The sequence below is a fragment of the Hipposideros armiger genome, unplaced genomic scaffold (assembly GCF_001890085.2).
Source record: "Hipposideros armiger isolate ML-2016 unplaced genomic scaffold, ASM189008v1 scaffold_57, whole genome shotgun sequence".
Classification (NCBI taxonomy): Eukaryota; Metazoa; Chordata; class Mammalia; order Chiroptera; family Hipposideridae; genus Hipposideros; species Hipposideros armiger.
In genome coordinates, this window is record NW_017731407.1 from 1011753 (window position 1) to 1031789 (window position 20037).

Sequence of the window (20037 nt, forward strand, 5' to 3'; positions counted from 1 at the left end):
TATCTGTAACTTAGTTCAGCACTTTGTGAGTTTTCACAGCACGACTCCACTCAATGAACAGGTATTTATCCAGCACCTACGCACCAGACATTGTTAGGCACCGGGAAGAGCATTAAATGAAAGATATAATCCTGGCCTTCAAGAAATTCAGCTGAGTAGGAGAGATGAACAAGTAAACATATTACGTGCCAAGTGAACTTCGAGAGACTTGGTTTGGTAGTGGAGATAACGTGTACAGAGCTTACAGCACTGGAATATTAAGGGCAAAAGCGAACAAATCCGTTCAAAGGAGGACGAGGAGCAAAGGGCGGATTAGATACAGCTTCATGGTAAACAGGCTAATAATCCAACCCAGTGATTATTCAAGTACATATGTTTAATCCATAGAACCTGCCTCAGAATCACTAGGACACCAAGGGGGGGAAAAATGCATTCACAACTATTGGCATCAGACTGGGGGAAAGGGGCATTTAAATTTGTATTTTAAACAAACTCCTCCTGTACTTGGGCCACCCAAGTTTTTGGCATACAAAGGAACTAAATTTCGCAGCCCTCCTCCCAGAGGACAGCCTGCGGCGTCTCTTCTCGTCCCACCCTTCCATTCCCGCGGAACTGTCCGTCTCGTCTCCGGACACGCCCACAGGCCAAAACCTCCCGTGAGGTGAGGTCCAATCACCCGCCTCCGGAACCGCCAGGCAGGGATTCAAATCCTCGTTCCGCAAAGGATTCGGGGAAAACGCAACGGGCCAATCTAAAGCGCGAAGGAAGTAGCAGGAAAGGCCGGCGGAGGTTTCTTTGATTGACGTGAAATGTGCCCAATGAGAGCAGAGGACTAGTGACGCCTCCGCCTCAGTGGGCAGGACATTAGCAATTTCAACCAATCCAGTTCAGTGGTGTCTACCTTGTGGGAGGTCCTCGAGGCCGCTGAGGTCGTTGGTGTCTGTTGAACAGCTTGTGGAAGTCGTGCTTCTTTGGGTAGGAGGTTAAAGTCGTTCTTGAGCGGAACGTCTCTGTCCGAAGAGAAAATGAGTTTAGCTCTGAGGTCGGTAATGAGGCGGCGGCACTGCCCTCCACACCCCGCAGCGGGCCCCAGGGCGGGTGTGTGTGTGTGGAAGGGAAACAGTTTGGGGCCGAGGCGAGGAAGGGTTTGCAATTTGGGACGAGGGAAAGGAGCCTCGGCCAACCTTTCTGGGCCCGGACCCCCTCATTCTCCGAGCCCAGGTGTGCCGCAGGTGATGAGTCCAGTGCGTTTCTGCTGAGGTAGACATACCTATCAGCGCCTTGGGCTTTGGACCGCCTAAGAGATGAGCTGTTTTAGCTCCACGGAAGCAGGGAAATATCGCGAGGCTTTCGCGGTGTTTCTGCGAGAAATCAGGCCATGGAGCACCCCTTCGTTCAGTTTCTCCTTGGTGTAGGGCCCCCACCTCAGCTGCGCTGCTCCTGACGTATATTTTGGAAATAACACAAAACTCCTCCTTGCCCTTCCCCCCGGGGCCCTGCTTTACGGTAATTTGGAGACCCAAAATTACCTAGATTTCTTGAGTTTCTTTACCTCTCATTCAGTTCCAACCTGTAATTCACTGTGGGTTGCCCCCTCCCCTAGCCTCATCTGCTGGGGTGCCAAAAAATTGTATACACATGACTTACATTTATCTTTTGTTACCGGTATATGTTAAGTATTATAATTTTAATAGTTTTTCCATTATATTGTGTATACATTTTTTGGCATCCTCTGTGGAAGCTTTGCCTTAAAAATAACTATGGAGTTACGCTACTCTTAAAAAGGTGTTCTGCTAAGGGATAATCCTGGCATCCTTTGATGGGGTCAGTTGTCTGTTGATTATGGACTTGGCCATTCAGAATCGTGGGAAGAGAATGACCCCAATACTATCTTGTGTGAAGTCTGGGCTTTTGTGAAAGATCTTCAGCTACAGATAACATTCTAATAAAATCAACTGGGTTTTACATTTTAAAGTTTTATAGAATTTTCTGTTTCAAAACTTCTGCAAGTGTTGCAACCCATTTGAAAACTTGGAACACTTAGATGGATTGGCATCTTTTAAAGAAGACATTTCTGGCTTTTAAAATAAATTTCCTTTTAAAATTCTTTTCCAGAGTTTATGAGAAATTAAATTTACATGTTAAGTGAGATTTACAAGACCATTGACACTTCATATTAGTATATACAATTAGCACAAATTTTATGCACCTTTTGGCATTTAATAGTCGTGATATCTTTAGACTCAATATTTTGATTTGTTAATGTTGGTGGAAGAAATTATAAAGTGCCAAACTGTTAGAAGTAATCTAAAAACATTTCTAACCTACAATGCCAAAAGACTTTGTAAGTTAATTGATAAATTATTCGTTTTTTGGTAGTAATTTTAATAACAATTATAGGCACTATCAATTATAAATTTTACATTTTAAAAAACATTTTATATTGTAGAATGATGTGAATAGTAAGTATGGATGGTTTGTTTTTTGGTTGGGGTTTCTGACATAAAGTAATGTTTCTTATTTACAGTTCTTCCACAGTAACATTTGTGGGAATAAATACAAAGCTAGGGAGGAAAAAAAGTTAGGTCCTTATTTTTTTATTTTTTAGTAAGCTGTAACACTGTTCAGCTTGGGGAAGTGCAAGTTTATAGCAGCTCAAACTGCACAATGAGCAGGGCTTTGTAAGGATACTTTCTCATGTAAGGATGTTTGCTTTATTTGTCTCCATACATCTAAGAAATTTAGGAAATTATTCACTGGCTAAATTTTTTGGTTGCATTTTTGAAATCGTATTTTAGTCATCTAGAGGCATTAGGAGACTAGGATTTAAATGGACTAAATAAAGTGGACTAAATAGGATTTAAGTGGACTAAACTTTTTTCATTTCATAGAAATGAACTTGTGGTAGACAAAACAAAGAGGAAAAAAAGGAGAGAACTCTCTGAAGAACAGAAACAAGAAATCAAAGATGCTTTTGAACTGTTTGACACCGACAAAGATGAAGCAATAGATTATCATGAATTAAAGGTAGTATACTTTAAAATATAGTATATTTTTTTCTGTTAAAATGTTTTGCATTTTTGACAGTTAAAAATACATTTCTAAATAAGTATTTTAACTTTTGGAAATTTGAAACCCTTTTAAATATTCACAGTTAAATGCTATAATAAAATTGAATAGTACTCCTCTAATATACTGTAAAAAAAACTTTTTGATGATAAAATGAATACGTAGTATTTTAAATGTGAAAAATACATTCCTATGGAGGGGCTTATTTTTCGTTTACATAATTAAACTTTTTCAAACTACAGGATATAAATTGTTCTTAACTATATTCCCACTTTTTTTTTTTTTTGAGACGTTCTTTTTTCTAGTTAGTTGGGGGAGTGTTATTTAATCTGAACATTTTCCTAACACAGTTTCAACGTACTTTCTCTGTTGCAAACAACATACATGATGGTGTGATGTTGACCCAATGCTAATGGGGAAAAATGTCTCCTTTAAGGCTTAGAATTATTTATAAAGACACAAGGGCAAATTAGTGTTTGCGATAGTGTGGATCTGACACTCAGGGCAATGAGAAAGCTTTTATGTAGTAGCTCTTTAGCTCCTTTTCCAGCTTTTTTTAGTTTTTCCTTTACAATGTCTCTTTCATTTGTTGCCATTGTTATTATCTTGGTTTGGGGCCTTATTTCACACCTGGAGTTTCCTAGCTGGTTTCTCCATTTCTAGTTCCACTGTACACTACCATTAGATTCATCTTTCTAAAATCCTTTCACCATATTCTTCATTGCTTATAAACCTTTAGTGGTTCCTCATCATACACTGTGTGAAATTCAGATTCCTTGGATCTTTATTCTATGTTCTCCACACGACCACCTACTTTTCTCATTTGCTAACTGCTTGCCCTTGAGCTCTTCCCATGCAGATAAGGTAGACTGCTCTGTTCACTGCCCTCAAGCTTGTTCTTTATTTTGGTGTCTGTTTTAATACCAGTCATCCTTTTCTAAATACCCTTCTATTCCACTTTATCCATACATCAAAGAACAACTCGAATGTCTCCAAGTAAGACTTCTTTACCCAGTAACACGTCTCTCCTTCCTTTATACTGGTAACAAGATCTCTTTCTCTAGACTCAGGGTCATGTACCACTCGATAACTAACTAATCATGGAGGATCTGATGATAATTCTTTAATGTTTTTTAATCTCTTCTAGTGTATAACTTTATACTATTCTATGTTTTTTTTTCATTTTGGTTAATCCTTTGAGAACAAATAATTTGTCAATCTGTGCACTAATTCAGTACATTGTATGATATGTTCCTTAAACACTCATTGATTGGTTTGTCATAAAAAGATATATGTTTTAAAAATTTCTATTTCAACAGTGAAGAAAAACTACCTCTTTGCTATTTTAGGGACAGAAAACATGCAAAAAAATGTGTTGTCATATCTTAAGTTGTAAACATTTAAGAATTTGAAATTACTTTTTTTTGCAAGAATGCTTTATGATTTGCTTTACCCTTTTAATCCAAAAGGTGGCAATGAGAGCCTTGGGGTTTGATGTAAAAAAAGCTGATGTACTGAAGATTCTTAAAGATTATGACAGAGAAGCCACAGGGAAAATCACCTTTGAAGATTTTAATGAAGTTGGTGTGTATTTTATTTTTTTATTTTTTAAAGATTTTCTTGGGGAATTGGGGGAGGGAACAGTGTTGGGGAATCGGGGAAGGGGAAAGACAAGTTGCTGTCCTTTTGTTCTTCAGTCTAGTTGTGGAGGACGTCACTTCACTAGGCCATGTTAGTATTATTGCGCTCTTCCCGGGTGAGGCAGTTGCTTGCCGCCATTGGATGGCTGCTCACGGCGGCTCACAGCAGCTAACACCGGCTGCCGGCCACTCACACTGGCTGCCGGCAACCCAGGGTAGTTTTACAACAGCCCACTGCAGCAGGGCTGCAGTCTACGCCGTTTCTGTCGGCTCGCGGCAGCCCAGCTCCAGGTCAAGCTGTTGTTCACCATCTTAGCTGTAGAGGGCGCAGTGTCACTGGCCCACATGTCGGATCCCAACCGGGGCCCTGCTGCTCAGAGCTGGTGTCCCAAGCCAACTCTTAACCAGCTGAGCCACTCGGCCGGCCCTAGTTTTTGTTTTATTTGTTTCAATGGCTGGAAATAATCGTATGCATTACTGGAACATAAATATTCCTCTCCATGTATTTATATTTGTCTGATTGCCTTTTATTCATAGTTGTTGGCTATTTTAAGTACTATATCATTGTCATTAATAATTTTAGTAAACATATTTCATCTTAAGTGAATACAATGTTTAAATTGTGATTTTTGTTACCAGTTGAAGCCAGAGTCCCATGCCATCTCCACCTCTTCCTGACTCTCCATTTTTTCTGTGTTACTAATAGAGCAGATATACTGGATTCCTTCTAGAATGAAAGGCCATGGCTAAAACTTCAGCCCTGACTTTCAAAGGTCAACCTTTAGACAGACAGGCTCAGCATGTACGTTAGCTATCCTAAGGCTACCTATTAGAATGCTAGCTGTCAAATAGAAATTTATTACTGTTTGGGAGTCTTTAATAGTCAAGAACTATGTATTCTCCCCGTTTGTGGATTATTTTGAATAATAACTGACCACAGGTGAATATGTTTTAGACTTTGGGACAAGTAACTCTAAATCATAACATTTGAGTCTTAGTTTTATGTACCATCTATTACTATCTAAGGATACTGTTCCACAGTATTTCTGGATGAAGTCTGACACTTAACCACGTTCTTCCCAATGCTAGGAAAAAGTATTAAAATACATTCGATGTAAGTTTAGAATCTAGACAGCCTGAGGCAGTGAGTAACAGGTGTTTTAGGAGTTGCTGCTTTAAAGTAAGATCAAGATAAGTCAGATATTTGTACTCCATCTATTTTTTGGCACATACTACTTGCCTATCTGGTTTTGTTTTTATTTAACATTTGCTGATTTTTTTGGCGTTAGGTACTGTGCTGGGGTGAGGGAGGGGAATTCGTTAAAAGCTATTAAGAGGCTTTCATTTCAAGGAGCTTACAATGTAAATGTAGGTGACCACAAGGTATGGTGCTGTGTGGTAAATTATAATTTTGTCTAGGGCAGGGGTTGGCGAAATCAGCCCTTGGGCTAACTTCAGCTGCTACCTCTACAGTGCCATATCCATTCTTTTATGCTGCTTTTGTGCTACCACAGCAGAGAGAGTACTCAGACAGACCTTATCCTCTCCCTTGCACCCCGCCACCCCAAGCCTAAAATATTTACTACTTGGCCTTTAACAGGAAAGATTTGTCATTTTCTGGTGTAGACCAGTTGATGATATACAGAGGGCATTTTTAAATTTAGGCCTTTGGGAATGGGAGTGGAATATCCCAAGGAGAAGCTTGTGGGTCTCGGAGTAGAGAAAGGCATTCCGGGTAGAGAGAACCACAGAGAGTGGTACCGGAAGTATAGCATGTCTGGAAAAGCTCAGGTAATCCCCTGTTCTAGATGATAGGGAAATGACTGAAAGAAAAGGTAGCATTGGAACAGATGGCAAAGTCTTAACTCTCATGTAGAGTTTGGACTTAAGTCATCAGAGGATCATTATCAGTTTTTCAAGAATAGATGATATGTTTTAGAAAGATGTTGAGAGGATTAAAGATGGGTTGGAAGGAAGAGAGACTGCAGGCAGAGAATAATAGATGTTTTATGCTGAAGGTGATAAGAATGAAAAAGGATACATTTAAAAGTAAAAAAGGTAGCATCTTCACTCTAGGATCTGATCACTGATTAGATTTATGGGATTAAAAGTGTTCAGACTTTTCAAATATGGGAAAATATCTGTTAATGGTACTCTTATCTTTTTGGGGGTGTGGCATTGACAGGTATCTTGGTGATAATGGGAGGAGTTTGGGCTCCAAAATGTTGAGTTTAATGTAATCACTATGTTTGAATAGAAACTTCCAAAAGGCAGTAACAAATATAGTTGAAGCTATATTTGTAGCATTACCTTTAATGATTTTTGATAAACTTTTAATGTGATATATTTTTTAATTTGCTGTATTAAGTGATTTTTATAAAGTGTAAGGCCTATTTTGAGGAAGAAAATTTCTGATAGTATAATTAAATCATTTGAAAATAGAGTTACCTGGACAAATTTATGAAATAGATTGAACCCACCTGAACTGCCTGCATGTCAGTTGACTGATTTTTATTGGGAAAAAAAAAATGTATTTCTTATAATGAAATTCTGCTTTGTAGGACAGGAATAGAACTTGAAAGCATGGAGGAGAGTCACCATAAAGTTTAATGTTTAGCTGTCCAGAATGATAGGTGTTTATAGTTCCCGAGGAAAGTTGCATTCTAAAGCAAATTATTGATAAAAGATTATATAGGCACATAAGTCTGAAGTAACTAACACAATTAAAGCACCAGTGGGATAAGAATTTATACATCTTGGAGCCCCATCTGTTCCCCAGATCACCCTGTTGCTTCTTTAAGTACATTAATACTTTCAGCAAGCTGCTTTTTTTTGTTCACCTGTCATGTAAATTATTTAATTGGTGAAGAAAATTTCTTAACACTTTTTTTTCCCCTTGTCCTGCTTTTTTGTTGGGACTAAATTCAAAATAAGTTGAGTATGAGCCATAGAGTTAAGTGTGGTATTTTATTTTGGTGTTATAGCTGTATATATGCCAACTCCTTTTTGACTGAATATTTATGAGCTTTGATGATTTGCATACTTATAGTAATATATTTCAATTAGTTACTTGGAAGACTTTTGGATAAAATTAATGGATAAAAGAAAACTATCAAATATATGTGTAGATGATTTAACATTAGCTTCAATAGGTGCTATTCTAAAGCTCATTCAACCAAATATGTTGAAAGAACGCAAAACAACAATAATGTATTGGGGATTTGAATTGTATTTTTCCTTTTGGGTGCATTAAAACATTTCAGTGCTTTCCATCTACAAGTATTTGCAAGTTTTTAATGATTTTGTAAACCTCAATAGGATTGGATTATTTTTAATGGCACAGTGAAAGTCATTAATAACTTTGGTTGTAGTGATAGACTAGCATGTAGAATTACTTCAGAGATATTAGATATTTTCAGAATTTTATCTGGTAACTTAAAAAATTTTATACCACAGATTTTTACTTCAGTTTTTGTTATTGTAGCTATTGATTAAACATTGGTAATATTGAGAATATTGAGTTTACTGTATTATTATATAGTATTACATTTAGTATATTAAAACATTGATACTTTCAGCTATTGAGATCTGAAATTACTCAGTTAATTTTTAATTAGTAGTCTGAAGTTATTATTTTGCTGAATACAAGGGTTATGACTTTAGAGAAATCTCCTTCCCTAACCTTNTTTTAATAACTACTTTTCATATTTTGAAAATCCAAAAGATTCTTCTAATCAAGAAGATATCACTAGAATTTTCTTTTACTGTCTGAGATTGTGTCTGTATCAATGATAGCAGTATATTTTATTAATTTGTCAGATTTTTTTTTCTTTGTGTTTTAAGTTGGATTAAATTTGAAGAGCAATTAGTGATACTATTAACGTTAGCCAGCAAACAGCTTTTATCTACTTAGTTTTAATTGTTTTGTTGGTATAACATCTCTACAACTAGGTTACAAACTCCTAGACTTATGTGCTTGATGTCAGTGGAGTCTAGTACAATTCTTGATAATAGTAGACCTTAAATAAATATGATATAAATATAGTCCTTTTTATTTTGTCTCTGTGTGATATAATTTTGCTTACTCTTATAATAGGATGACTTGTTGATGCTATAGAAGTAAAATTTTAAAATATGGATTTGTTTTTTCTTATTTCGGGCTTATTTCTGCGTATTTGGACTCTGATAAGGCATTTTATTGTCAAACTCTAACCTAAGATTCACAGCTTTACTTCTCATCTATTACTTAGTTGGTTTCACAAATGAACGCCTTTGTGATTATACAGGTTTATTTTTTATCTTTTTTTTTTTTTAACATTAGTGACAGACTGGATATTGGAAAGAGATCCACATGAAGAAATATTGAAGGCATTTAAACTATTTGATGATGATGATTCAGGTAAAATAAGCTTGAGGAATTTGCGACGTGTTGCCAGAGAATTGGGTGAAAACATGAGTGATGAAGAACTTCGAGCTATGATAGAAGAATTTGATAAAGATGGTGATGGAGAAAGTAAGTTTTGGGTAAAACGTATTCCAAGTGTTCCTAATAAATACATATAGTAAATTTTTCTAAAACCAAATGATTTTCAAGACCCTCTGCAGACTATATTTAGTGTCATTGTTGTTCATCCTATGATGTGCTTTTTGCATAAATATTTTACATATTCGATTTAGAATGAAGCAAACCTTTAAAACCAACTATACAGATTGTAATATGAGGTTCCACACTTCAAGAAGTTATTTGCTTTGTGGATGAAACATCACCAAAATTTCAGCCATTTAGTAAAATTTCAGCCTTTAATGCCTTCTCCCTCAACCTAAATGCCCTTCTAACCTGTTACTAAGTTTTATTGATTCTGTCCTTCAGATGTTTTGAATCTGTTTTGTGTCTTTGTTTACTGCTGCTGTCCTAGTTCAGGCCCTAATTTCATTGTAGGAATGTTATTATAGGCTCATTGCTTATTTTCTTGGATGGCTGCTGGGTTCAGTGTTGTGTGTGCCGACTGGTTTTACACAATGAAAAAGGCAGATGTGGCCCCTGCCCTCACTGACTTTGCAGTCTATTGTAGCCTCCTATTTCCCTCCATGCCTATAAGCTTCTCCTCCCTTCATAATTCAGTCTATTGATAGCATTCTTTTCCTAAAGCATGGGTTTAATGATGTCATTTCCCTGTTCCAGCACTTGGAGTGATTCCTCAGTGCCGATAAAGTTCAAAGCCTTCTATGATCTGTTTTGCCTTAAATATCTGGTTTTATTTTCCACTGTAGTCTTCCACTATTCCACTTTAACCTTCACCTCCCACACATACACACATTGACAAAATAGGCTCTATCCTGAAATCACTTATTTATTCTGTGCCTTTCATCATGCCATTCCTTCATCCTAGAACACTCTAATTGCTAATTTTTGTCTGCTAAAATGTTACTTGTTTTCTCAAGTACATTTTAAACTCCATCTTTTTCTCAAAAGCCTCTCCCAATGGTCTGTGTTTGTGAATTATGAGATTTCCATTGAGGTCCCATAGCATTTAGAGGAATCAACGATTTTGACACTTTTATACCCTGCCTTGTGTTAGTTATATATATGTGTATATCGCCAAGTATGTTGTAAGCCCCTTCAGCGTAGTATGGAATCACAGTGTGAAAGGCCCGAGGCTTTGGAATCATACAGACCTGGATTTGAATTGGATCTCTAGCATTTGCTTAGTTCATATGTAATTTTGTGCAAGTTGTCAGAGTTTTCTGAGTGTCAATTTTCCCGTTTATAAAAATGAGAATGGTAATACCATATTAAATGAAGTTAGTTGAAGGTGCCTAGCATTAAATATAAGCTTGTTTTCCTTTTTTTTTTTTACTCAACTGTATATTGCTCTGCATTTTCTTGAACATAATGAGTGCTCTAATGTTTGTTGACTTAAAGCCCTAAGCACAGGAGTGTGGTTTACAGTAGGTATATGTTCATATAGTACCAACTATACATACATACATAAATAATATATACATATACAGCTAGCATCTTAGAAATATTGGCATGCTTTAATAAGGAGGTAAGATAGTAGCAACGAGCTGTCAGTTCACATTTGTAGATTGTCTTTTAGAATTGTGCATTATTGTGCTTTCTCATATTTATGTGAATATTAGTTCAGCATTATAAAACTTTGCTGTTTTTTAATCCTAGTTTCTTGAAGAGTATTGATATAGCTATTTACATTTTAAAACAAGATGATTAAAACTTGAGAAAATTAAAATGATTTCTTAAGCTGTCTCTAATGTTTGGACTCAGAATCCACTGCTTTAATATTAAAACAATAAATAAAATTGTGTCTTCCCTAGCTGTTATGACCATAAATTAGCTTTAAGGGAACTATCCTGTAAAGGTACTATCTTCAGTGACATAAAGAATCTTGGTATGTTTATTTCATAAATCTTTAATAATGGCTACTCCATGTGTCAAAAGATCAGAGTTATAATTTTTTTTTTCCTGTACTAGGCATATACAATTAGATTTTGGTTATTAGCTTCATTTGACAGTAGAAGAAAATATCTATTAGGAAGCAGCCTCTTAAATTCAAACTTGATGTGAAACTTTGCTTAGAAATGTGTTCATTTCTTCATCCCTTGTGAGATTGTTCTGTCTGCTGCTTTTGAATTTCATAGTTCATACCTGTGCTTCATTGCTTGAAGATTTATTTTAGTGCATGCTCAAAACATTCCTTCAGTCCTCACTGCTTATATTATTACTCCATTTTAAGTCACTGTACAACTGTTGCTTGGGTATCCTACTGTCATTTATTCAAATGACTTAATAGGCAAATAACATTTTTTTTCTTTTTTTCCAAGTGATTGGTTACAAATAAAATACAGCTTAATCTCTTATTATTAAGATTTGTTTATTTTCTTGGGGAAGAGGGTGGTCTTATATTAAAATACTGTAATCTAGTAGTTTTTATTCTGGGATATGGGTCTCTAGAGGTGACGGGTCTTCTGAGGTGTTGCATGGGTGGGGTCTGGGAGTTCATGTATGTGTCATGTTGTCTGTAGACCATACGAATAATAATACTGCACATGCATACTTGTACTGCTATGTTTCATTTATATCTGTAAATACTATTGTTAATAAGTATTCTTTGTAGAATATGATTCATAGTAGCTTTTTTACTTTATTTTCAAACAAGACATAACTACGTATAGTTGTTATTGTGGCAAGTTCAGAAAATTTTTGTTGCAATGCATATTCATATGATGAAAAGAGTGAAAATTACAGCTCTAACCCATTTAGTCTGGCTTTGGGATACTGCCTTAACTTATATGGATCTCTGCAGCTATATGAAAATCTTCCCATTTTTGAAAAAGGAAGTTAAATATTTTGTAATAAGTTGTTAATCTGATCACTTCTTTTGGATTCTTCTTGCTGCAAACTTTTGTTTAGATATCCTACTTTCTTCGTATATGTTAAACGATCATAATACTTTGCTGCCTTTTTTGGTGGACTTCAGTAATTCTTTTGTCTTTATGAATTTTTCACACTGTTCAGTATTTAAGAGCCATGAAATTGTTTTTATTGTGTATATTAGAATGATAAACATGGTGAATGAGGGATTAAAGGAAAAGATATATGAAATATAGATAGAGCTGTGGTAATGATATAGAAAGAATCCCTTCTTCACCATTTCTCCCAACATACATAAAGTAAAACAGTCTTTTTGGAAAAATGGAAGCAACTTTTAAAAAGCCAAAGTGACCAATCTTGTAAATAATTATGATGAGTGTTAACATTTATTTAGTAGTTAATGTATATTAGATTCTGTGCTTACCATGCTACTTTGTGGGTTATGTCACTTAATTTTCATAATAGCTTTAGTGAAGTAAATACAGTATTATACTTGTTCATGCATAGGATAGATGCATGTGTACAAGGAAACTAAAGCTCTGAGAGATTAATTTACCTGTCCAAAGTTATCACAAAGCTAATACATGGCAGAGCCAGAACTCAAAGTCAGATATCCATAATAACAACATCCTTTTAACTAACACAGTATTTATTGCCTCTTGTGCTATAAAGTTCAATATTAATTAGGGATCTGTGTTTATGGAGTTTTAAAAATCACATACTATTATAGGAAGCAATGGATTAGTAAAATATTCAGTTGGCACTTCAGATGCTAAAATTTGTATTTTTCCAAAATTTGTTTTTTTCCCCCTGAAGCCAGATGGTCTCTAATGTACTTAATTTACTTAATTTCTTGAAATTTCTTTATTTTAATTACATGTAATATGACTCTACAAAATGATTGATTTATGAAAATTTTGTTAAAAAGGCAGTGTAGAAGAAAATGAAGTGTCATATTGTTTGATTCAGTAAATATTTTATCAAATACATATTTTAAGGTAGATACTGTGCTAGGTTTATTAGCTGTAGGCACCTTGCTATCTCAAAGGTTATAAAACCAAATGTACAGAGGCATTACAGAGTCTCATAAATGTCTGAAAGGCTCACTGGCGACAAAGGAGCTCGTTTTATTTCCATCGCCACTTCCTTTCCACTTTTTTTGTTTTTAAGTATTCTGTTTTTATGTATGAAGTTATGGAATAGATTAAAATACTTTTGAAATGCTATAATACTTTAAGGTGTTTATATATAAATAATAAAAATTAAGTGTTTTGTGGTTTTAGAACACAATATGAAGTTTAATTTGAAAAATGAGTACTGAAATTTTACATTTGAGAGGAAAAATGTTCTAGATCTTTAAGTAGCAAAAGTACTTTTTGAAATATTTTGATCATGGCTCTATTATACTTTAAAATGATTTATAAACAAGGCTGCTTTAATTTTGTTGTTTTTCTTAAAAATATACGCTTCTTTCCTATTTTGATCTAGATTCGGTCTAAATTTTTAAATCTTCAGGGTTTGTTAAATGAAATTGTTTAAAATTTTTATATATTTTAATTTTTTTTAACTGGGGGAGAGAGGAGTCATAGCTTTCATAAAATACGGAAACATTCACTTAACTGCAAAGATTAAAGATCACTACAACAATTTGTAAGATTACTGAAAGTATTTTGAATATTATAGATTTTGTATTCTCCTACCACGTCTGTCATGTCTTCTAGATTTTTAATATTGAATGCATGGATTCATGGTTCTTCTGGACAGCTCATTCTTCTTAACTCTGTATAGCTTATTTTTGCAGTTTTCTATCTTCAACGGTTTTTTATGGTGTTCTACCTTAACTTTCTTTCCACCACCTGTGAAACCAAATCCTATATTTTTATTTTAGAGCCCAAGTCAAGATTTTTTACCTGAATTTTTCTCATCAGTAATGTTTTTTCCCATTATGATGGATTTTATCAGTACTTATGTAGTTTTATTTTAATAATCATGCTTTGTGTTATATAGCATTTTTTCTTTGTTTCAGGTATAAAATGTGACTAATGTGACTACTTGAAATGTTTTTTTATGTGGTTTCTGAAACCAGTGTATTTTTTTTTATTCCTGATGTACGTATTTAATCCCCTCAACATTTTTTTTTTTTTTTAGCTGAGCCATCCTGCCACCTGTTGGCAGCTCAGCGGCAGCTCAGCTCAGGCCGTGAATCAAACCGGTGACCCTGTTGCTCAGAGCTCACACTCTTGACCGAACTCTTAACCAACTGAGCCATTCAGCCGACTCTCCTCACATTTTTAATTAATTAATTTTTGTTTGTAACTCACATTATGAATCTTCTTAATCATAGAAATAAAATGTTAGACTAGTACAGTGAACACCTTAAAACCTCCTACCCAGATTCAATAATTAATAACTTACTGTATTTGCTTTATCTACAGTGTGTATATTTTTTCTGAGTCATTTGAAAAATATATAATTAACTTGACTCACCCCTAATATTTTAGCCTGTATCTACTAAAAGTAAAGATATCTTTCCTAACTATGATACCGTTATAGTTCCTAAGAAAATTAGCAATTTTATAATATCACCTAATACCTTCCTCATTTCAATTTCAAGATATCCTGGAATAGGAACCCTGGTGTTTGTTTTGATATAGTACACAACTCCTAGTATGTGTTAACATTCACAAGCACTTAAAAATGTTTGATTGAATGGACTGTTTTCATATATTACCATCGTACAATATTTAAGACTTTAGAAACAACCTAAAAGATTATCTCTGTAGTTCTAAGTATTTTCAGATGAAGAAATGGAAAATACTTAAAGCTACGACTGGAATCCAGGTCTCTTTTTTTCTCATTGTAGTGTTCTTGTTATCATTATCAAAATTATCATTCATAACTTGTACCTTATTAAGGTATGTATTAAGTCTTGGGACTTATGAACTCACCTGTTTTTGAAGAGGAAACATTCTTTTTTGAACATTTCTATTAATCATGCATATGTGTGTATATTATTTTTTAAATTTATATTTAATAAGATCACATTGTTGCCTTTTATCACCTATTATTTCTAGATTGTGTTCTTAAACATTATGCTTTATAAACTGGAGGTTTTTAATTCATTTTATAATTTTGGTAAACAGTGTTTATCAGTGATTATTTCATGCATTTACATCTATATTTTGAAGTTGCTGTATTACCTTTGTAATTCAGATTAAATTTGCACCTTTTAAAATTATGATTTCTCTGGATACTTGGGAGATATGGTGACCTGGTTTCATTTAGTTTTTCTTTAAAATAGGCTTTTAAACAAAGTTCAAAAACCAAAAATTTGATTTTTTTTTATTAATTCTTATACATTTTCATCCTTTAGAATTCTAATTTATATGCATGATATATTTATGCTTATTTAGGAAGGGGGAGGGTTTGCTAAATGAACTAGCAGAATAAAGATTGTAAAGAGAGTTTAACCATCTAAGAAATTAAAATTTTCAAGCTTTTAAAGCTATTTTACAAGTGTGTACAAATCTTATGATTATAGTGGACTTTTTTGTAACATATATTTTTCCTAGTTACTACTATAGAATACAAATTTATATTTCTTATCACATTTTGTATGTCTTTGCATTCATGAAGTTCTATTTAATAAACATGCTTACCTTTCTGGCAAAGAAGTAAAAGCAAAAGCTATGTCTTGGTTTATTAAGAATTTGTATAATATAAAATTTAAAGATACTTAGTGTAAATTAGTAGTATTGTTCTCTGAAAAAATTTGTATTTCTGACTTACATTTTCTTTCTTACCACAGTAAATCAAGAGGAGTTCATTGCTATTATGACTGGTGACATTTAAAGAATTACAAGGATAAACACCAAGAATGTTGCAGTTACCATCTTATATTCTATTTTTGTGCTTGGAGGCGTGTAAAAAAACTACCAACTTAGTTCTTTTTTCCAAAGGGCCCAAAAATGTACATCTTATGTACTCATATTTTACTACTGTTAAGTTTCTTTGTATGAACGGTATTGTTAGTAGTCTAATAGTTCATAACTTTGTATTTATAATATAGCTTTTATATATATAAAGTTTAAAAAATTGAATCATGTGGTACACATTCTTGGAAGGTTTTTTATTCAGTATAGTAGTCACTTTTGTTTTGGTGCACATGTTTTCCAGACTTTCATTAATAAAATGTTTATTTTAATAGTATTTTGAAGTTTTGTAAATTTTGTTTTATTTTTATTCCAAATATCTATTAACCCTCAATAGTATCTTTCTTAAATCTGTTCTCTTTATATTACTGGTTTTAGAAACAAAATTGAAATACAAATAGCAATAGAATACCACATTTTTCTTTTACAAGTTTGACATTTTATGTTTCCATACAAGATGATCACTCAATGTAAGGATAATTCCTTTTCTAAGAGTCATGTCTGTTAGTTTGGAGGGAAAAAGTATTGCGCGTATAGATCCATTTATCCTGGTGTGTTATGTTCTATAATGCTTGGTATCTTAACGTTAAGTTGTGACAGTTAAATATGGATATTTCCTTCTTAAACTAATCGAATACAGTTTGAATCATCTAACTTCTTGACAAAGTGAAAGATTTAAATTTTGGAATTTTGATCTGTTAAGGTAATTATCATTCAGTTAAACGTCACAGTGATGAAAATAGGAAACTGTAAGCCACAGAAATCGTTTAAGACTATGTTTTACCTGTATAAAGGAACATTCTGTAATTCACCAGGAAACAGTAGAGACAGACTTTGCAGGTATTGGTGGGCTCTTTTGCCTTGTAAAAGTTTGTTGGGGGAAACAGTGGTTAGGGGACATGGCTCATAGGGGAATGTTATCTGTACTGATCTTTGACTAACAATCTGGTTCCTGGTAGTATGGGCTCTTCCAGTAATAAAGTTGAGTTGTCTATTTTAGTGACCTTTCCTTAGATTTCTTCTTTTAAGTCTGAAGTACTGTAACAATATGAGGCACTTTAAATGTTGTGAGCCTCCTAGAATATTACATCAAGAGATATCCACTAGAAATTTAACAAAAAATCAGTAGGGAATAATATAACAGTGGTGGCATTTCAAAGACTTATCTAGAAAGCAAGTTAATTGTTCATATTAAAATTTGATTAAAAATATGAAATCAATGTTTACAGTAGTAACAATGTCCAAGGCAACAAATAGTCTTAGAAATTTTAAAAGTTTTATCAGCCTTACTGATTAATTGCCTTCTAGGTCTTGATCACAAAATATGTTAATTTCCAGGAAATTGAAGAAAAAAGAAAATGAAGAATAAGACACAGATAAAAATAAATCTAGCCTTGCTAGTCTTTTACCACTTCATTGGAACAAATAACCTAAGCTGCTTTTTGTAACAGAGATAACTTCTTTTTTCTTAATATAAATACTCCTTGGGATACAAGCAGTTTTGTTTCTTCTGTTTTTATTATGGGTTGAGGGAGGAGTGCTCACCTGAGTCATTTATGTTTGTGGACAGTTTTCTCCTACAGATGAGTATGAATTATGCTCAAGAATTTTCCAGTGTTAATCAATTATTGTAGAGTTGAAAGATCCATAAAATTGGCTTAGTAGAGGTGGCAATAAAAAGAAAGGAGTGAATTTGCTTTTGAAAAGAGGAAAGTAGAGGTTGATATTAGTCACATCATTATAGCTGTATATATCATGCAATGGCATTTCATGATGTAAAAAAATATGTTTCTTGCTAAACTTGCCTAGTGCATTGCTGTTTGATGTCCTAGTAAGCTTTGATAGTTTGGGATTTGCCAGACATGATCTTTACCTTCACCTTTGTTATAAGCCAACAAAGTCTACTTTTTAAAGAAGCTGTGTCCCTATTAGCAGCTCTTACATTAGAGTCTGGAGGTGGGTAGTTGGAGTAGAGGGGAAATCAAAACCATATTTGTTATGCACTTTATATGTGGTAGGTACTGTGCTACGCCTACTTAATCATTTAATGCAGGAAATTCGTGCAGCACTTCTAATGGGAGATTTTCACATTTAGTTGGTGTGCCAGTGTTAATGGCCTTAAATTAGCAAACATGAGTAGACTATCCAGTTGAGTGACTAATGGCCTCTTCCATTAGCCATCTACCTGGTGGTAGTCTCTGGAAGTGAATTCTCGGTTTCCTAGTGATGTGTTCTTTATAAAGATTGCTTACAGTGTTCCGAAGATCAATGTGAAGAAGGTAAAATAATTTCAAAAATCACTTAAACATGTAATTGAATTTACGTTACATAAGTAATAAAGACATTGCATAATGGCAAAACTTTTATTTAGCCCCGATTCCATTCCCATTCTTCTGAATAGTAGTAGTGTCAGTTCACCTTCAGACAGAAAGAGAAGAAGGGCACAACTATGTATTTTAACCGAGGGTGATATGAGGAATAGGTTGAATTGGTACTGGAGAACCAAATAATCAGAAAGGGAACATGAGATCATTCACTGCAGGAAGCAGCTACCTCCCCTAGAGCTGAGGGGACAGTGAACCCAGCAGCTTAGACACAATATCTTGTAGAGAAGGCTCTGGTACACTGGTAGGTGGCGCTAATATTGATGGAATGAGGAGGCTGGTTTGGGGAATGCTGAGAAAAAAACGAGAGGAATTGCTGGAATGAAGAGCAGTTGCCCTGGGGATACTGATGAACAATAAGCAAACAGGAAATAGCAAGATTCTTTCCCCCTCTTGCCTTCCTGTTTTACTCTTCTGGTCCTATTAGTGGAGCCTAACAAAAATGCACCTGGCAAAAAAAAATGAAGTTTTACACCGTCCCAACCCCAGTATTACTGAGTTGAGTATAGTGGTTTAGAGCCATGGGGAAAAAATTGCTTAATAACCGGCACAATTGACCATATATTTTATCATCTGACCCCCGGGTTACTTGAGAGTGAAGAGGCTTGTGGGAGAATTTTATGTTGGGACAGCAAATGTAATTCAGAACAATCCGAGACCAAGAGGAGATATGGTTACCTGATCTTTGGGAATGGTAGCCATTGTTATTTTAGAAAAGATTATTTCAACCTGTTTCCTTTGTGCTTATATGAAAGTATAGAAATGATTTTTTTGCATGAATATTGCATGCATTCTGCAGCTAAGTTTTATGAAGGAAATATCTTTAAAAATTTAGTAACATTAAGTGCTGCTGTATTCCAGGCACACACAGATGTTTACATACATTATATATTTTAATCTTAATATATGGGGTACATACTTAATCTTAAAATCTTACATACATAAAATAATATGGGGTACATACTGTTGGATTGTCTTCATTTTACAAACAGAAAATCAAAGCTTAGCAGGCTTAAGTAACTTGTTCAAGGTAAAAGAAATTGGAATTGGAATTTTATCCTAAGCTTTCTGGCTCCAAAGCCCACTTATAACCACTAGATTTTACTGTGTCCTTACAATGACTTTTATAGACTATTTCAAGGGGTAAAGGATCAGACCTTTAAAACTACAAAACTGAAAGAAGTAGAATCTGGAATTCAGAAGCTCAACAGCACAAGCGTTTATTAAACCACATGTCTTAATCTAGCATGGCATGCGTTGTATTGTGTTATTCTATGTGAGTTAGTTTGGTGCCAGACCTCTGCAAGCTAAAAATCTTAGTCTATATTTTTGTAGTCATGGAGGCAACACATTGAAAAAGTAGATGTTTGGGAAAAATACATTAATTACAAATAAAATACTAAGCATATACTGAGAAAGTACATACTGAGTAGTAAAAGCTCATAAACAGTTTGTATTTTGAGAGTAAAGTTTAGTAAAACATTTTTCCCTCCAATTAACCTTTGTGGAGAAGATGTTATTTTAGGGTTTGCTTGAATGAAAAAAGAACTCTTATTCTTAGTAGGAAATGCAAGAAATCTTGGGTTTAGGAATATGGCTGGTTAAAAGGATGTGTGAGA

At 34.3% G+C, this 20037-nt stretch overlaps 1 protein-coding gene across 1 annotated transcript; it reads left to right on the forward strand.

The window, feature by feature from the left end:
* The first annotated feature begins 886 nt into the window (after positions 1-886).
* CETN3 (centrin 3) lies at positions 887-17529 on the forward strand. The gene is made up of 5 exons (XM_019641145.1): positions 887-1042; positions 2892-3027; positions 4539-4653; positions 9031-9222; positions 15911-17529. The coding sequence occupies exons 1-5, from the start codon at positions 1026-1028 to the stop codon at positions 15952-15954; spliced, it is 504 nt and encodes a 167-aa protein (XP_019496690.1). The 5' UTR covers positions 887-1025; the 3' UTR covers positions 15955-17529.
* The last annotated feature ends 2508 nt before the right edge of the window (positions 17530-20037 follow it).